This window comes from Pelophylax lessonae, assembly GCF_965119305.1.
Source record: "Pelophylax lessonae genome assembly, chromosome: 1".
NCBI lineage: Eukaryota > Metazoa > Chordata > Amphibia > Anura > Ranidae > Pelophylax > Pelophylax lessonae.
This window is the reverse complement of record NC_138768.1, coordinates 373,544,093-373,563,314: the sequence shown is the minus strand read 5'-3', so window position 1 is coordinate 373,563,314 and position 19,222 is coordinate 373,544,093. Positions and strand designations below refer to the sequence as shown.

The following is a 19,222-nucleotide window of genomic DNA, read 5'->3' as shown; positions in this document are numbered from 1 at the left end:
CCCCCCCCCCCCAAAAAAAAAAAGGGGGTGGGTAAAAGGGGGGAAAAAGGGAAAAAAAGTACTCAAACGTCCCAGTCCCTTTCTTTCCCCCCTCCTCTCCCCTTCCTTAGTATAATATAGCTGGAAAGTTCGGGAGGTTTTAGGCCCATCCAATCTGCTTTATTAATTTTATTGCGTACGATATTTATATCTCTCGCTTAACTTTATGTAATCAGTAGTTTACTATATAGTCCTGTACTGTGCCAAAAAAAAAAAAAAAAAATAGAAGATGTTTGATGTGGGAGGCTGGAAATATGATGTGGAGTGCACTTAAGTTGTAAAAAAAAAGCAGAAAGGGAGCCGTTTAAATAAGTGAAGAGGGAACTATATCCATCTTGAGCATTACTCACTGCTTTATTAACGTCCTCAGGGGTATAGGAAAACCGGCCAGTGTAAGCAGTCCGATGACTACTACTACTACTAGCCAGGTCTGCTCCTCTATACTTCCACAGTACGGCACCAAGCAGCGGATCCACAGGATGTCATCCAGCACACCAGCACACCAGCCTTCTAGCGGACATGCAGCCCGTACACCGCGGCAGCTCACACCGGTCACACCGCTCCAGTCGATCTCGTCAGCCCCGGTCACCGCCAAAACCGCGTCTTCCGGCGTCCAGTACCTCAGAGCAGGCACGAATGAGGGCGGAAGGGACACACAAGCCGCCCAGCACGAACCGCCAGGACACCAGGAAACAGCCAGCTCACAGCAAGCTCACAGCCCGCAATAGCCGGTACATCCACCGCTGGATAGCCCGCCTTCCACCTTTCCCCTGAGTCTGGACACCGACATCAGAGGGTGCATGCAGCCGAGCACCAGGGGAGTCAACCTAGGTGAGCTATGAGGATACACGCCGGAGTCGGGAGCTCAGTTAGCACACGTCTGCTCCCGGCGCCATCTTAGACTCCTCCCTCGTTTTTCTTAATGACTGAAAGATCTTTTACCTGTGCATGTTTAATTACAATACATTTTGCTAAATAAAACAGGATTAACTGGCATTAAGATGTCCCTATAGAGAAAAACCTAAGACAAATCAGCAAGTTGCAAAAAACATGGGAAAAAAGTATATGTTCCAGCTTTACTTCTCATCCAGAAGACTACAAAAGCCCAGTATGCCGTCGAGGATGGTAGGCAGAGCATGAGGCTGCTAAGACTTGCTGCCAGTGCCACACTTACTAGTATTAGCGGCCACCAGTTTTATTAAGTGCGGCAACCATTCATTAGCTGGGAGCCAATAATATCATACTGGCAGCAGTGCGGCCGCTTTACGGTGGCGCCAGATCGATTTGCCTCCCAGGCCCTGTCATCCGGCCCAGTCTGGCCCATAAGACTGGCACTACACTAAAAATGTAGCGCAAGTGGTGGGGACTCTTTGTGCAGGAGGCGGGAGGAGGTTGTTTTTTTCATGCGGGGGCGGCTTTTTTGATGCCCCCCTGAAAAGGGCTGCCCTAGGCCCAGGCCTTGTGTTAGGAACACTCCCTGTGCACACTGAAGTGCTGTCTTGAATCTGCCACTAAAGAGTTAACTTAGTGCAGACTAATTGCACTAATTGGCAAAAGGCTGGCCTATTTAAAAACCTCAGCAGCACTGAGCCTTTGCTGTCTTGTCTGCAGCTTTACCTGTACTTCGTGATCCTGAACCTGCTGTTTCCTGTTGACTTCCTGATCGACCTCCCGGCTTGTCTGACCTTGGCTCGTTCCTGTGACCACTCTCCTGCCTTATCCTTGTCGGCTTATCTGCTTCCGATTCTGGACTTGTTCACCTCCTGGTGGGGCAACCCTGAGGACCGCGACCTGGTGTTCAGCACGCAGCAAAATCCATCCTCACCATCAGAGGCCCTGGTAAAGACCTGCTGTCACTTAGACTCCGCACCTCAGACTAGCCCGTGTCTACCACCAGTGTGACCCGTCCGTGTTCCTTTTGTACCAGATCCCACGAGGCTACCTCTGCACGTCAGACTCAGCCACCAGCACCATTACACCTTGTTGGCCTAGGCCAAGATACAGTGTTGCACCCTCCCGCCCCAACAAGTAACAAGTGCAATGTCAGTATAATTTTTCTGATTACTGCCACCTCTGATGCATTATACACAAAACTGCAGTGTTAGCATAATAAGGCGTGATCTGGAAACAGAGAACTTAACAACACCCCTTGATTTTTTTGAGCTGTTGTCCACCGAAGACCTCGAAAAATTTGATTGTGAACCAAACTAATGTTTATGCCCTACAATACATCCCCATCAACCCAAATTTATACCTTGCCAGACCAAACCTGCCACGGTTTCCAAATGTAAAATTTTCTTGAGCCTAACTCTTAACATAGGCATTACAAAAAAATGAATTGCCATCATATTGGTCCACAGACCTGATTCATCATATACCTGTGTTTTCTGCTGCAATGGTCAGACACAGTCATGAACATATAATCTGTTTCATGCATTTCAATGACATTACCATCTGTCATCCTCGGGGTGACCCTGACTATGATCAGTTCCACAAAATTCAGCCCCTGGTAAATTACCTTTTACATAAATTTGCAGATGTGTATACGCTCCAACAAAACATCTGCAATGACGAGTCCTTAGTACATTTTACTGGCATGCTAGCAATAACTCCCGAGCAAGCATGTCAGATACTTAAACAAACTGTATAAGCTCTGTGAAAGAGTCACAGGCTAAAGATATTATTTCAGAACTTACAAGGAAGAAGTCAGCTGGAGCCCCCCCGGATGCCCAGACTACATGGGGAACAGTTGCAGGATAGTGTGGGACTTGGTGTCACCCTTCCTTGTTCCTAAATGAGTGCATGGACAACTTTTATGTGAGCGTGCCACTTTTTTGACCTTTGTTAATGAAAGAAATTTGCTGCTGTGGCACCATGCGACCCAGTCGCAGGGGCTTCCCCCAATGGCTCGTTGACAACTCCAATTAGAAAGAGAGAGGAAGCCTGCTTGAAGAATGAAAATTACTCACAGTGAAAAGCAAGGACAAACGGGATGTATCCATCCTGTCTTCCATTCACCCAGACACGACTGTCCAAATTAGCACGCCATCTGGTGTCATTGAAAATCTTCTCTGTGTCCACGACTATAATCTTTATATGGGAAGATCAGACTTCAACGATCAAATGATGAAGCCTTATTTAGCTGCCTGCAGAGCTAGACACTATTGCAAAAATGTGTCTATGTATTTTGTTTCAATTGGTTAAATAGAATGCTTTTGTAATTTATTGGCAGAAATGTCTTTATCCACATTGATCAATGTGAATGGAGGAATCTGTTAGGAGAAAGAAAGAAAGCAAACATTTTTTTTTAGAAATCTTCTTTCAAAATCTTGTGACAAAAAATTTGATCTGCAAAATACTCACCATGCCTCTTATCAAATACCTTGGAGTGTGTGCTTTGAGGGGTGTTTGCACTGGAGTTTCAAGGCCTCCGAACTGTAATTGGTAGTCAAAAAGGGAAATGAGGAAATTATGCCCTTTAAAAGCCCGAAGGCAGTGATTGGTTTTGGGCAACCGAACATGGCTAGGCTCCCAAAAAGTCTTACACATGTGGTATCCCCATACTCAGGAGAAGTAGCAAAATGTGTTTTGTGGTGTAATTCCACATACATCCATGATATGTGTGAGAAATATCTCATTAAAGTGACAACTTTGTGTAAAAGTTTATTTATTTTGCCATTTTCCAAAAACCTGTGGCGAAAAAAAAAAATCTTTTATGGACTCAACATGCCTCTCAGCAAAAACCTTTGGGTGTCTAATTTAAAAAAAAAAAGTAATTTTGGTCAGCCTTTGAATGAAGGAAGTGATTGGCTCTTCTGAAACACATTCTATGCTTATCCTGAACCACTAACCCCTGGTGCCCATACAGGGCAGTCATGTTCCTCCCACATAGTAGCTGCTCCTGGCACGATTCTGGTCCTTGGAACACACAGTGGCTACAGCTCCCATCTCTACAGCCCCTTTTCCGGCATCACTCATTGAGCCCACAAGGACTTTGGCTTGGACTCCCATCTGCTTGTCGTTACCACCTGTCAGAGGCACACTAGTCCTCTGGCTCTGCTCCTCAAGCTGCCTACTGATTTCACCTGCCAACTACCACAGCCACCCAACCACCCAGATGGGGGACTTTACACTATCCTGACATGCCTGTGTATTTCTCCACCATGTGAGTGCATATGTTTTTTTTTTACTTTATACACATTAAATTCACTATTTAGGCTTCTGGCGCCTCTCTTTCCCTTCCCTTTTTTCTTTTCGAATGCAGGGAGGTTGACTGTTGATCTCATATGGATGGAAAAAGTATGTGCTGTTCTGATTTCAAGAATAACAAATGTACAATGACAAAATGTTAGGACCCTTTCACACTGATCCGTTTCTAATCAGTTTTTCAATCAAAAAAAGCGAAAGAAAAATGCACCCCTTTAAATTCTATGGAACTGTTCACATCAGTCAATTAAAGGTCCTGCTTGCTGCATCTTTGGTGCGCTTTTCAAAACTGCACCAAAAACGCAGCTCCCTACTGAAATGAATAGAAAACATGTCAAAAATGCGTAAAAAAAAAAACACACAGCAGTTGAATTTTTGGTGTATTTTTTATAATCACATGTCCATGTTTCACAGGTATATCCTGGGAGTCAGGCAACCACAAAATGCATTGGAAACACAACAAAAACACATATGTGGTTATAATTAATTTTTTTCAACGAAGCAGTGTAAAAGCAGCCTTACTTCTAATATGCAAAAAAAAATCAATTACTCTTTTTTTTTTTTTCTAGGAGCCCCATTTGATCCCTGTGATATTATTACTGCTACTGTTACAAATGTAATATCTGCTGTGGTTTATGGACATCGTTTTTCTGTTGATGATGCTATATATCAAGAACTTATCAAAAGCAATCATAATCTTCTGGAAGGTGGAAGCTCAATTTGGGCAAAGGTATTGTCATTGTAATTTTGGCTTCACTGGCAAATATGTAAAGAGAAGAGCTCATACTGCATAATGTGTGCATATACTGTATTTGTACCTGCTGGACTCCAAATGCCTATGTATCTTGCTTTAAAGGTTTGTGTATACCTTAATGTATAAAAAAATAGCTAACATAGCTGCATCAAACATGAGCAAGATGTATGTTGTGGGGGAATTTCGCACTTAAAGACATCCTGGAAAACACATTATATTCAATGGTGCCCGTTCTCATCAATGCAATTTAGTACGGTGCGACTTTGGAAAAGGTTCCTGTGCTGCTACCCTTCTACTAAGCTTCTAACCTGCCTGCTGTGAAGGATAGAGGCCAAAGACATTTTGGTAATTCTGGTAGATTCTGTATTGGCCCCACTGCCCCTGGTATGCGGATGTGGTGCAGCTGCTTGCGGATGTCCCTTGGCGTCTACCGATCAGGGCTGAGCTTCCACCTTGCTTTAAATGCCACACTGGCTTTACTGGCTTGCCTATTGAAAGCCAGGTTCTAAGGGACAGGGAACTGTCGGAGTCAGTGATTCCTATCATGGTGACAGCACCAAAGTATACTTCTAGGAAGATATACCATTGCACCTGGAAGGCTTATATCTCATTGTGTGCGGCTGCAAGTGTTCATCTATGTACATTCTCAGTGGCTAGGATTTTGTCTTTTCTGTAATGGGGTGTTGAGAGCAGGATGTCGTTAGATACCACCAAGAGCCAGATTTCTTCTCTGGTGATTTTCTTTCAACGCCCCCCTAGGCACGCATTTTTTGATCCGTATTTTCATTCAATGGGTTCAGCAGGTGGCACCTCCTGTGTGCTCCCTGTTGCCACCTTGGAATCTGAATCTGGTTCTCTATGTTCTTCAATGACCTCCTTTTGGGAATATGGGTGATTCCCTTACTTACGCTGTCACAAAAGGTGACCTTCTTAGTAGCTATCACTTTTGTTCACAGAGTGTGGGAGTTGGCAGCCTTGTCCTGCAGGTAGGTGTCAGGAACCCAGGAACCATGAACCAGGCGGAGACAGAAACTGCAGATAAACTCACACCTTTAATAAAATAGCAAACAAAAAAACACAGTTCAGGAACAAAGTCAAAAACAGAAGCCAGGGTTTGGATGCCAGAGCAGGTAATCAGACAAACTGGGGTCAGGAAGCCAGAAGTTAGCGTAGTAGGGAGAAAAAACAGGAACAGGTATAGGAAGAGAAGTCAGCCAGGACAAGTCATACACAGGGACACTGTAAATCATAGACCATGCAAGGGCACAGAGGAAATGAGCAAACTGTTTAAATAGCAAAAAGTGGCTGGCTGTAGGCTGGATTAAGGAGGCAGGAAATGGTAACCAGGTGAGTCACCGTGGAGACAATGAGTGGCTGGTAATTACCGGCAGCTGAGCAGCTTCTGTGCACTGAAAGAAATGAGCTGTTCATAATTAGCAGGAGGCCATTAGTCAGGGAAATGGCCGTGGAAGAACTGGCATTGCTGCCAATACTAGAGATGGGTGCATCAGGCACACTCCTGTGCGCATGCGAATTGGCAGAAGAATGGCAAATAAGCGCAAATCAGCAAACGCATGTGCGCAATGGCGCATGCATAACGTGACAGGTGTGGCCACTTGCTGGCCTAGATAAGACTGCTGCTAAATCCATCACATTTCTGTATTGTCATCAGCCTTCCCATGTTCCAGAGCCTCTGTTTGTATTCCTTGGATTTCCTGTTGTGACCCGGCTTTTTCCAGACCTGTCTGAACTCTTCTTCTGGTGTTGACCCCCTGGCTTGCTCTACCGACCTTGCTCCTGCTTAATCACCTGTGTATGACCTCGGCCTACATTACAGACTTTGCTACCATTTACCAGCATGCCTTCCTGTCTATGACCCCAGCTTGCATTACAGACTTTGCTATCACTTATCTGCCTGAATTCCTGTCTATGACCTCGGCCAAGTTCCGGTTTCTGCTACCTACCTTAGCCTCCTGTTTGATCATCTGTGTTGGACCCCCTGCCTGGCTTCTACTCCTGTTTCCTGTGAGCACTGTCTGCCAAGGGCATCTGGAGTCCCCCGAGAGACACCTGCCTTGCTGTGTAGCTTGCCATCCCCAGCATTCATCAGGTGATCGTCGACCCAGCTCTTCAGTACCCTATTGGCAACCTGTGCTTCTTTGGGCTCTACACTTCCTGTACCACCTTCAGGGGTGTACAGCACTTAGCTGTAAGGGGAGCCCTCTCAGCACCTTGGCCTTGGATCCAGTATGTGACACAGTAGGTCTCCTTATTTGGTTGTGCACAAGGATAAGGTGGTTCTGCATCCGTGCCCTTCTTTTCTCCGAAAAGGTGGTCTGTGAGTTTAATTTGAACAAGGACATTGCCCTACATTCCTTATGTCCTCGTCCATCGCATTGAAATAATTTCCTCTGCACACCATAGATGTGGCTTGGGTAATTCGGGCATGTCTGTCCGCTACTGGGTACTTTCAGAGGTCGGATTCACTTTTTGTGATCACGGATGGGCCAGGGGAGAGTGTGGCGGCGTCATCTGCCACCATTTCTGGATTGCCTATATAGAGAGGGGATTTAAATTAGCTAGGACTGCCCATAGCCGGGGCTGAGTTTCTTTTTTCTGCCTAGTGTCCTACTCCTGTAGGTGGCGATCTAACCCTAATGTCGTGACTAGGAGATGTTGTGTCCCTCAATGAACTTAGAGAATGTGATCTTATGGTGAGTGACAAAAAAAATTCTGGTATTTTCTTTCAAAATTTTAGGTCTTTTTTTGTTTACATAGCAAAAAATAAAAAACCCAGTGGTGATTAAATATCACCAAAGGAAAACTTTATCTGTATGAAAAAATTATAAAAATTGAATTTGCGTACAGCACAAGAGCACAATTGGCAGTTAAAATTGCACAGTGCTAAATACCAAAAAATGCCCTGGTCATGAAGTGGGTAAAATCCCCCAGACATCAAGTTGTTTAGCTAAATACAGAATAAACATTACAGAAAAAAAATGGTAATCCTGCCAGAAATGGTGTGGCCTTGCAAGTTCCTGTGTAGTGAACAGAAATATGGAAAACACTCTTATCAGCCTTCCCAGCTATCTTCTTTGAACTACAGGACACCTCCTTCTTTAAAATGAAGATGAGGTGTTTAAAGCCTAAACCAGGACAGCAGCCTAGAATGAAAACGTTGCTTCTTCGTAGATACAGTACAGTGAGTGAGCGTTGTCACCCTAAGACTATGTCACTTGCAGGATCACCAGGTGAGAATAAAGGAAAATAAAAGAAAATTAATGCAGCCACCGTATCTAAGGAATGGTAGCTGCAATATGTTAAATTATTGGGTTTGACTTTAGATACACTCACAAATGCAAATATGCATCTGAGAACCGTCTTATCTGCCAAAAAAATTAAACTCTGTTCAGACACTTTTCTCTGTTAGAGGTAAAGCAGTATTAAACCCAAATACACAAATGTATGAAATTGCAGCTCACCAATTCTTAGATGTGGTGACTGCATTAGGTTTTTTTTCCTTCTTTCATTTCACCTGATGATCCAGCCAGTAATTGTTATTTTTCAACTTCCTTTTACAGCCCAAGCTGTCCAGCAGTGGCAGTTAGAAGGTTGAGACAAACCATTTACCACTGACAGCTGTGCTTACAATGGTCAGATTGTAATAATTTATGTAAAACCTTTATCCCAAAAGGAAAAAGAACAACAGTTTTCTGCAACTGCTAATAAAGGGTGAGCTGGAGTTCAGCTTCAATTTGTTAGTCAGGACCATCTAAATCTGCTAGCCTGAAACTACTATTCTCCCAGACTGACAATGCTGCTGTCCAAAGGTGTCTGCTTTACTACTTTACACTAAATGCAGGCATCCTAAGGCCTCTTGCACACGGTACTGATGTTTGAGCACCAGCATTTCTGGACATAATTTCAAGCATTTGTTTTGCGTTTATTTGCGCGTATTAATGTGTGTATTTCCGTGTATATGCGCGTTTGTGCGCAAAATACATTCCGAGGCAAAAAGCAAAACGCTGTACTGAGCTAGTGCAATAAACCATTAATTTCACCAGCGCTTAGGATTGGTAAGAATGAAAGGTTTAAGCAGCTGTGCTAAACTCCCTTAATTAGGAGTATTACAATATACCTCTACTTTATAAACAGCGCTGACCTGTAATAATCAAACTGTGCTATGTTACATATCAGTGCATTTATCCGTACACTCCCTTAAAGTGAAAAAGTGTGAATAAAAGTAAAGATAAAAAAGTAAAAAATTACTATACAAAAGAAACAGTTCACAAAAAGTGCATTAAACAAGCTTCAAAGTTTGTACTGAACTGAACTCCACAGTCCTTTAAACAAAGTGCCAACATGCTGTGAAAGTAAAGTGCTATCCAAAACAACACAAAAGGTGCTTTTAAAAAATGGTTAAGTGCGCCACCACCTTTTTCAAGCTAGAGAACTCACCAGATAGCCATGATTACCCACTACAGGTAAGTCATGTAATACTGTGGTCCTCAACCCTGGCCTACAGGGCCCACTAACAGGCCAGGTTTGCAAGATAACTGAAATACATCCCAGGTGATATCATTTGCTGCTCAGTGATTGCAGTACTCTAGTCTGCATCTCCCCAAGGTAATACTTAAAACCTGGACTGTTAGTGGGCCCTGAGGACCGGAGTTGAGGACCACTGATGTAATACATTAGGGTTCCCATTTGCTTTGTTATCTTTCAGCTTCCATCAGGGGGGTTCTGCCCCTTTATGTGCTATTAATCAATATCCTTGGGTTAGTCCGATGTTACATGGAAAGGCAAGGGGAATTAATATAGTGTAAAACCTTTTAAACTTTTAATAAATTAAAAATGCTTCCACTCCTCCTACTTACATTGTATGGTGCTAAACCACCGAGGGGTGTTAGCCACAAAAATAATAAAATCAATGCATTATACAATAATATCCTCACTGTGCCGGCTGTGCAGTATGCATGCCACTCTCAGTGTCTCGTTTCCCAATCCTCCCGGGTGTACTAGGTGCTACTTCCGGGTTTATGCTGCGTGATGGTGTCACTTCCATTCCTTCCCGCCCAAAGCGTTTCGTCACATCAGCGTTATCAAGAGGTGACTGGCAGTACAGGTGACAGCAGTGATGTAGGGGATGAAGGATGGAACCATAGCACATGGTGGGAACGCAGGCATCCAACACTCCTTAGTGTTGAATGTTAAAAAGTCTGAGAGATGCTGCAGCGATGCAATAAAGTGAAGGTCGTAGACACAGGGACCTCTTCTATTTTACAGAGCTACCATTTAATTTTTTTTTACACTACAAATCTAACAAAATGTATCTTTTCTGTTTTCCACTTAGATGTATGATGTTTTTCCCTGGCTGATGAAACGTGTGCCAGGTCCACACCAGACTGCATTTGCCAAAATGAAATACCTGAGACAGTTTATAGAAAAAGAAATTCAGACCCATAAGGAGAATGGATCACTGGAGGAACCTCAAGATTTCATTGACTATTATCTGGACCAGATTGAAAAAGTAATGGTTTTCCTCAATATTCTGATTGTACAATCTCTTAAAATTCTAATAAAAATTATCTAGTTTAAAGGCCTACCTGAGTGGATAAAAATTGATTGGAAAATTTAGGTTGGTCCCCATATTACATGGTCGGATTGGTCAGTATGGTCAGATTATAACGAGTATGGTGATCCTTAGGCTATGTTCACGCAGGAGCATAACTGTGAATAGTTTGCTGCAATCAGAGGTGGCTAAACACGGTCTCTGGAAAATAGAAACACTCTGTACTATGTACTATAAGCGAAAAAGCTGCGAAGGGAGTGAAACGCTTTGAGGGTTGTGAGAGAGGTGGCTCAGCTTTTGCTTGGAATACTTCAATAAATATACACAAGGTTTTTAATGGAGAGTGGATTACTTTCTTTGGTGCTTGGAAGTGGACTTTATGGAGCGGCCAGCAACCACTGGAAGCTTTCACCCATTATCAGGGGAGTAAAGGGGTTGTAAGCCTGCAGTGGGACTCAACATTTTGCTGTATTCTCTGCTATGGCTGCACACTGACTGGCCAATTAGCTGCCGCCAAGTTGTGTGCGTTCCATAGAAATTCTTATCCTTGACACACACTGTGCTTGTCTAAGGTCAGTCAGAGACTCTATTCACAGGTAATCTCTTAGATGAGACTGTGAAAACTGTACCGATGTCACATACAACTTTAGGGCATCCCCAAGCAGGTTATTTAAATTATTCACATATTTTCACTGTTGCCCTCGAGGGCGAATGAAAAGACCCTCTCCCTACTGTATGGTATTTTTACAAAATTATTCCTTTGCATTAGTACAAGTCTCCCATGGCTTTTTTGACAACAAGGTTCATCACCCTTGGGCTTCAATAGAATTTGCCTCTATGTTCAGGTTTGCCACGATTCTAACAAGATTCACCAAACCATTGGTAAATCAACCCCAGGCAGATTCACCCATCACCACTAGCAATGTGCAACTTCAACTATCCCTTCTCTATCCCACCTTGGTCCATATAACCAGCTTTCTTTGGATCTCCTCACTCTTACTCCCCAAGTCCATGTTCAGGCTTACTTTTAGATTTTAAGCTCTAACAAGCAGGGCCCTCTGATTCGTCTTGTATTGAATTGTATTGTAACCGTACTGTCTGCATTCAGGTTGTAAAGATAATAATAATTTTGCCTCTTCTTCCTTCCTTTATGGGCTATGACCAGCTACTGCTCTGTCTTCTAAACTCCTCCACTTCATAATCAGCTTACACTCTATCTACCCCCAATGATCAATTTAAGTGGGATGGCACATTTGACAAATCAAAGATTTACAGCTAAAAAATGTCTGATGGGGCAGTAATGCAACTCAAAAGTCAAAAAGCATTGTGCTTATTCATGAACAGGCACAATATATCCAGTTTCATATAACCCGTGTTTTTTTTGTAATTGTTGTAGTAACATCTGCTTTTCATAATTTATAGAGCAGAGAAGATGCGAATTCTGCATTTAATAAGGAAAATCTGATTTCAACAATCACAGATCTTTTTCTTGCTGGAACAGAAACTACAACAACCACCATGCAATGGGCTTTGCTTTACATGGTGGCTTATCCTCATATACAAGGTGAGTAGGACAGGATAAAGCCACATCATTGATTTGTACTTAGTTGTGAGCAGTGGAGAGAAACCTGTGTCTTTGAATAATTCTTAACCATTGCATATTTTGTGTTGCTCGGCTGATATTTGGCCTATTTACAATTTTTTTTCAAGAATTTAGTAAAAACAATCATTGGATAGTCCACAGATAAGTGCTCGGTACTGATCACTCCTGTTTCCTTTTATAACTCAGGCATAGTAAACTGTATTTATTATGCTTCAGTTTGTAAATGAACGTGAAGCTCTGTACAGAGCTATTCCTGTCCATTCATTCTTTGCCGTTGAGGCTGCAGAGAGACGGAGATTGAGAGCTGTGTCCTCAAAGCTCCTTTCTCTATCTCAAAAAGGGGGGGGGGGAATTCTGTTTGGACCCCTGATATTTTACCAAAGCCCCCCACCTGGGCTCCAAAAATATTGTAAATACTTAAAAAAATAAAATAGCAAAAAAAAACAAATGGCACCAGTGGTGGAACTACCAGGGTCGCATAGATGGCCCTGGCATTCCAACACCATGCCCGGAGGGAAGGGCCCCGGTCAGGGGTCAGGGGGACCCTTCATGGTTTCTTGCACCATCTTGCACCGGAGTCCTGAAGATTCTATTTATGCCTCTGAATAGAGATATATAAAGATTTAGAATTACCAAAACTTGTATTATAAAATGATTTGAAATTTGTTCAGCTAGTCTTCTGATTCCGACACCTCTACCAGACTTCACAGCTAGGCAGATGGCATCTCTCTTTAATGGTTCAGCTATGGAGCTTCCCAACTGAGTAGGCAAAAAACACAGGAAGCTGTAAAACTGAACCGGGAAGTAGTGGAGTCGCCTTCCTGCTAATGTAGTGTGGCAGCACTGGCAGAGGTGTGTAAATCATCACAGTAATTGAATTATACATTTTGTGCCTCCACTTCAAGTGTGATTCTTTGGAGTGGCTGGGGCGTACAGAGCTAGCAGAATACAGCAGGTTGATCATTGCTAAACAAAACACATGTTCTTAGTTCTCTGCCATCTGTTATAGAGAAAGTACACAAGGAACTGGATACTGTTCTTGATGGATCCAAACTAGTTTGCTATGAAGACCGGAAGAGGCTGCCATACACCAATGCTGTAATCCATGAAATCCAGCGGATAGCCAACATTGCAGCTGTAGGCATTCCACGGACATGTGTAAAAGAAGTTTATCTCTATACATATTATTTGAAGAAGGTGAGAACATATTTGTTCTGATTAGATGTGTAGCGCTACCCCCTAGAGGGCACCTGGGTTTTTGTCCTCTTATTCCTATACAGCCAGGCAACACGCATTTTTCAAATTTTCATCCTGAGACAGAAATCAGTCCATGGCTTGTTTTGTTTACTTATTGAGGGAAAACAACTTGGATAGGGAATAGGGATAATGGGATGCCCAACTTGACTTAAAGAACAACAATGAGGACTAACACAGTTCCAATTGACAGATAACCCCACACAGCATTTCTTCTCTGGCTTGTTTGGCACAATTTACACTGTCCTCTCACTGGATGGCTGCCAGTTGACATGTCCTAGAAGAAGGGATTGGGTTAGCTTGCTTAAACTGTCCCAGAAAGCTTGTTGGATATTGCATTGGGCAGCTTCCTCCTTTTAGGCCCTGGGGATGTAGAGGTACTCACACTGTCCCTGCAAATCCTGCTGCTTTGAGAAGACTTATGTTTAGGCCTCCTGCTATCCAGGTCGAATCATGCTAGCCAGGGTGTCTCCTAGAAGAGACTGTAGGGTAGTGGAGATCCCATGGTCCTTCTTCCTTCCTCAGCTTCCAGCCCAGAGGCAGAGCCCCCTCAGCCCCGGGGTCCCCTCCCAAGCTATACAACACAGCCTCAGCACTCCATCTTCCACCTGAATCCCCTGCTGGCAAGGCTCCACAATATTTATGGGCTGATCCAGCCACCTTGCCAGGCCTCCTGCCTGGTGATTGGACAGATTCCCATAAATGTGCAGATTATGGCCTCCTTACCTTCACCCACTAGCTTCCAGAAACTTCCAGCAGTTTCTAGAACCAGGGGGAGGTACCAGGGGTCTGACCTGTAGAGCCCTCCAGCCTGACCTAAAGTAACCCCAGGCTATTCAACCACACAGGCTACTATGAGTTAAAAAATGTTTGCTCACTCTAACTGTACACTAAAGGGTGCTACAGATGGATTCATCATTTAGAGCTCATACACACCAATCTGCATGGTAAGGCTAGGTAAACACTGCTGAGATTCAATCTTTATCTGATTTTCAGTGCAATTATGTAGCCAAACGTGGATGCAATTTGGATGGGGTTTGCATATTTTATGGGGCCAAAATCATGCTGAAATTGCACCAAAGTAGTACAGAATCTTTTCCAAAATGTCCACTTGCAGAGCACTTGAAGCACAAGGTTTAGTTGACACTATTCCAATTTGTAGCAAATTTGTGTGGCAAGTCTTTAGCAAGAGCAAAGTTGCAGTGGTGAGTCTACAGCAAGATCTCTGCAAGTCACAGTGACCCCTGTGGTGGGATGACTATTGCACAACATAACTGAACCAGAACTTGCAGCAAACTTGCAGACTGTTTGGAAATAAAGTTGATTTGGAGTCATGCAATGCGGACTTGCTGAAACTGTGCAACAAACTTGTGAAGCTTGGCAAGTCTAGCAATAGCTTAGCAAGTCATTTTAAAACTTGCAGACAATTTCTTGCTATCTGGGGAGTTGCTTTGATGTGAATGGGCACCATTGAAAACAATGTGATTACCTTTGTCATGCGATTCTGTGTAACTCAAGCTACATCTGAAATTGCACTAATGTGAATGCAGCCTAAAATGCATGATGTACCCTGTGTAGGGGCAGTGAGAAGAGGTGTAATATGTTGTTACGATGCATTGTACCGTTTACCAGTAATTCACTTAATTCAAGTTGTTAATTTACACTTATATATAAATTATACCTAATTTTTTAAAAATAAGAAACATGTTATACTTACCTGCTGTGTTCAATGGTATTGTACAGAGCTGCCCTGATCCTCCTTTTTTCAGGTCCCCCACTGGTGCATAGACAGACAGCAAGGCTTGGCACAGCACCCCCACTCTGTTGTCACAAAATTTGACTGACAGCAGTGGGAGCCAATAGCTCCCACTGCTCTCAGCCAAGTCTGTGAGAGTGGGGAGAAGGGTGAGAGCTGCTACAGATGAGCACAGTTCTGGATTGAGAAAGGGCTCAGGTAAGTATAGGGGGGGGGGGGGGGTGAGGGGACGATACACTTATTGAAACAGTTTTTTCCTTAATGCATTAGGGCTCTTTCACACTTGTAGTCCGTATAACGGACTCCGCTTTTCTCAGCGGGGGATCAATCCGCCGATCCCCGCTGAGCAGGAGGATGACAGCTGTGTCTCCGCGCTGTGTGCGGAGACACAGCTGTCAGTTCCTCATGCATCTCTATGGGGGAAATTGGATGGGAACGGACCGTCGGTCCGTTCTCATCTGAGCCCATCCGATCCGATCCGCTGGACGGATGGAAAATAGGGTTTCTATCCGTCCTGACATCCGATGCCCCATAGGAATGCACGGGGGGACCATTCAGATCCGCCAAAAAAACGAACAGGCAGATCTGAACGCTCCGCCTGTGTGAAAGGGGCCTTAAGGTAAAAGAATGTTTAGGCATTATAACCACTTTTAGTACGTTAGGCTAAATTGCTCTTTCCTTTTTTCCTATTTCAGGATACAATGGTGCTGGCAAATTTGGACTCTGTGCTTTTTGATCCCCAGTATTGGAAGACGCCTAATCAATTCAACCCAAATCATTTCTTGGATAAGGATGGGAATTTTTTAGCAAATGAAGCTTTTTTACCTTTCTCTGGAGGTAAATACAGCTTACGGTACCAATTTATTTGACTATAATGTAGAACATGACTTTTCTAGCATCAGCAGTGTACATACAGTAATTCTTGTTTTCTAATAGTAAACATTTGTAGGAAATTAAGTTAATTACTGAAGGCAACATGAAAACACTTACAAACAGGCCAGGGAAGAGACATGCAATGCGTCTTCTACAATAAAATACATGCGCAGCTCAGTTTACATCGACATTACAGTTCCTGTTTGCCAGGATGTCTGACTCTTGTGCATGCTCAAGAGTTACATCGTCTTACACCAGCCACTGAAAATGGCTAAAGACCAGCACCTGGACAGAGCTGGGGAGAAGGTGCTGGTATCAGCAAGGGACCCCTCATGGACTTTGGACAGTTGGAGAGGAGGTAAGTATAGTGACTTTAGTTCTTCTTTAAGAAGGACATGCCACAGCTCTGTTGAAACTCAACTCCTGGCAAAAGCACACCTTGTTTTTTTAAACATTTTCTTTGCTCCCTGTGCAAAACAGTAGGTGTATCAGCTATGTTAAAGCACACCTTGTTTGCTTAAACATAATGTTTTTCACCCTGGGCTGATTACCTGTAAGATATCAGCTGTGACAAAGCGCGTTTGGTTGCTTATGCTGCTCTCACCCCCTTTTGTTTGGCGTGTAGCTTTTCGCCTTGGCGCCAAAGCGCCCACGCATCCGTCTCCTTGGAAGCTCCGGAACAAGCAGCGCCTTCAGTGGCGTTTGTGGCGAAGGATCATCTGAACGCGTGAATATTCGCCATTTAGGAACAAGCATACGCTTGGAGCAGGAGGAGCGTGTCATGACGCAATTGGCGTGCACGTGGACACCACGTAGCACATGCGCAATACAACCGCAAATGGTTAAAAGGAGATACTTCCTACGCACATGCCTCTATCAGGGCGCTGGAGGGACACAGAGCAGCAGCAGCTGGGTTGCGTGAGTCACTGTGGTTGCATGTTTACAGACACAGTCAGGTTCTGTATCTTTGGGATAATCAGTGCTTTGTGTGATAAGAAACCCTGGGCCCAGAGATCTACCAAGTCTACCTCTAAGCCTTTCTTGTGAAAGGGCGCCCCCACTCAATCGGGTGGGGGGAAGGCTGCTACAGTTCTCGAAGGCTTGGGTAGAAATAATTCTGGACAACTGGGTTATTTCCACCATCTCGCTGTAACGCTCCTGCGTTTTACGTATGATGTGGATTTTCAGCTGCAGAAATATTCCACTTCAGTAGTCATGTAGAGAAACGCTGAGACACCAATCCCAACTCTCAATGACTCATCATGTGTGGATGATCTCAATTCAGCAAGTAAATACACACACTCAATAAGATGTTTCCTAGAGTGACTTATGTATATAGTAACACAGTGATGATAGGCTGAAGAGACAGGTTGGGTAGAGATGGTAGATGACAGACACTTGAAAGGAAATGTTCTTGAAAGTAAGATAGTAGCAGATGGGATGCAGATAGGTTTAGCAATCATGTATGGTAGCAGATGACAGAGTAGCAGGTGGACATACAAGAGAGATCAACCCAGTGCAAGAACAGGTGGTAGTAGGCTCAAGAGCTAGCAATCTTAGATAATGCAGATGTAGTAATAGTCCTTAGTATGCAGAGCTAGATAGTGTAAGCTTTAGTATAAAGGTTATAGAGGTTTCCCCTGTGGGGTACTTATCACTAATAGCAATGTAGCAGAGGAGAGGTTCGGCAAGAGCGGATGATCCGGTAGCGGGATACAGGGATCAGCGCAGCGTGGTTCCGACAGCGAGGTATGCTTGCAAGCATGAGAGCTTCAAGACAGGTTAGCATCAAGGCACAAAGCAGTTTGAACGAACACATGTGAGTGAGAGCCGGCGATCTAAATAGCCATCCAGTCCGGCGCTCAGTGATGACAGCATCAGTCTTAAAGGTTTATGCGCACCTTACCAAAAGAGAATGGTGGGGCCCATACACTTATGAAAGAGTAATTAGGGTACCCAAAGGTACCAGAACATTACAGTACCCCCCCTTAAGGCCGGCTCCTGAAGGCCTCTGGAGCTGGTTTGTCTGGGTACTTCGCATGAAAATTGCGGATTAATCTAGAGGCATGTATGTCAGAGGTGTTTAGCCAGGTGTCGTCTTGGGGCCCATGGTTCTTCCATCGAACCAAGTACTGAAGTCTTCCTCTGTGGATACGAGAATCCAGAATCTCTTTTATCTCATATTCTTCTCCACCTTCAACTTGTACAGGAGGAGGAGGTGGGATAGTAGGCCTTATTCCTTGGTCAGGAACATGGGGCTTCAGTAGCGACACATGGAAAATGGGATGTATTTTGAGGTCTATTGGCAATGTAAGCTGTACTGCAGCTTTTCCAATAAGTTTCTTGATTGGGAAAGGTCCCAAGAACAGAGGTCCAAGCTTTTTGCTAGGGATTTTCAGCCTTAAATTTTTTGTTGAGAGCCAAACGAGGTCCTCGATAGCGTACTGAGGAGAAGGTCTTCTGCGAAGATCATAGTACTTCTTTTGTTGACTATGAGCGTGTGCAATGGTAGTATTAAGCAAACCCAGAGAGTCCTTTATTTGGGTAAGATAGTCTGAGGCTACTGGGTTATTTGAAGGAAGGATGCGTGGTGGAAGAATAGAGGGATGAAACCCATAGTTCAAGTAGAACGGACTCTGCTTGGTCGTACTGTGGGTTGCGTTGTTGTAGGCAAATTCTGCCAGAGGGAGAAGATCCACCCAATCATCCTGTTGGTAAGAAGTGTAACAACGTAAATATTGCTCGATGCATTGGTTGACTCTTTCAGTCTGTCCGTTGGTCTGCGGATGGTAAGGAGAAGTGAGCTTCCGCTCGATCCGTAGTATGTGACATAGTTCTTGCCAGAACTTGGAAATAAATTGTGATCCACGGTCAGACAGAAGAGTTTTTGGGATACCATGTAACTTAAAGACATGTTTCATCAGGAGTTCTGCCGTTTGTTGACAGCTCAAAAAAATCTGCCTGCCAGTTCTCTATTCCTGGAACAAAAACTGTGTTCAGGCATGGCACAAACTTCTCTGCCCAGGATAGGATGATATCAACCTCTTTCTGGGCTGACTGACTCTTTGTGCCTCCTTCATGGTTGATATAAGCCATGGTCGTGGCATTGTCGGATTGCACCCTGACAGGGTGACCCCGAAGTCTGGACGTCCAGTATTTCAAAGC

The 19,222-nt window shown here is 43.9% G+C and overlaps 1 protein-coding gene across 2 annotated transcripts in view; it reads left to right on the top strand.

Annotated features, from left to right (window-relative positions):
* The window catches only part of LOC309543812 (cytochrome P450 2J4-like), a 90,558-nt gene that overhangs the window by 62,205 nt on the left and 9,131 nt on the right, over positions 1-19,222 (top strand). For both annotated transcript variants that reach the window (XM_082242993.1, XM_082242992.1), the window contains 5 exons: positions 4,815-4,975; positions 10,353-10,529; positions 11,994-12,135; positions 13,184-13,371; positions 15,880-16,021. In XM_082242993.1, coding sequence (XP_082099119.1) covers positions 4,815-4,975; positions 10,353-10,529; positions 11,994-12,135; positions 13,184-13,371; positions 15,880-16,021 — 810 coding nt within the window. The remainder of the gene's footprint in view (positions 1-4,814; positions 4,976-10,352; positions 10,530-11,993; positions 12,136-13,183; positions 13,372-15,879; positions 16,022-19,222) is intronic.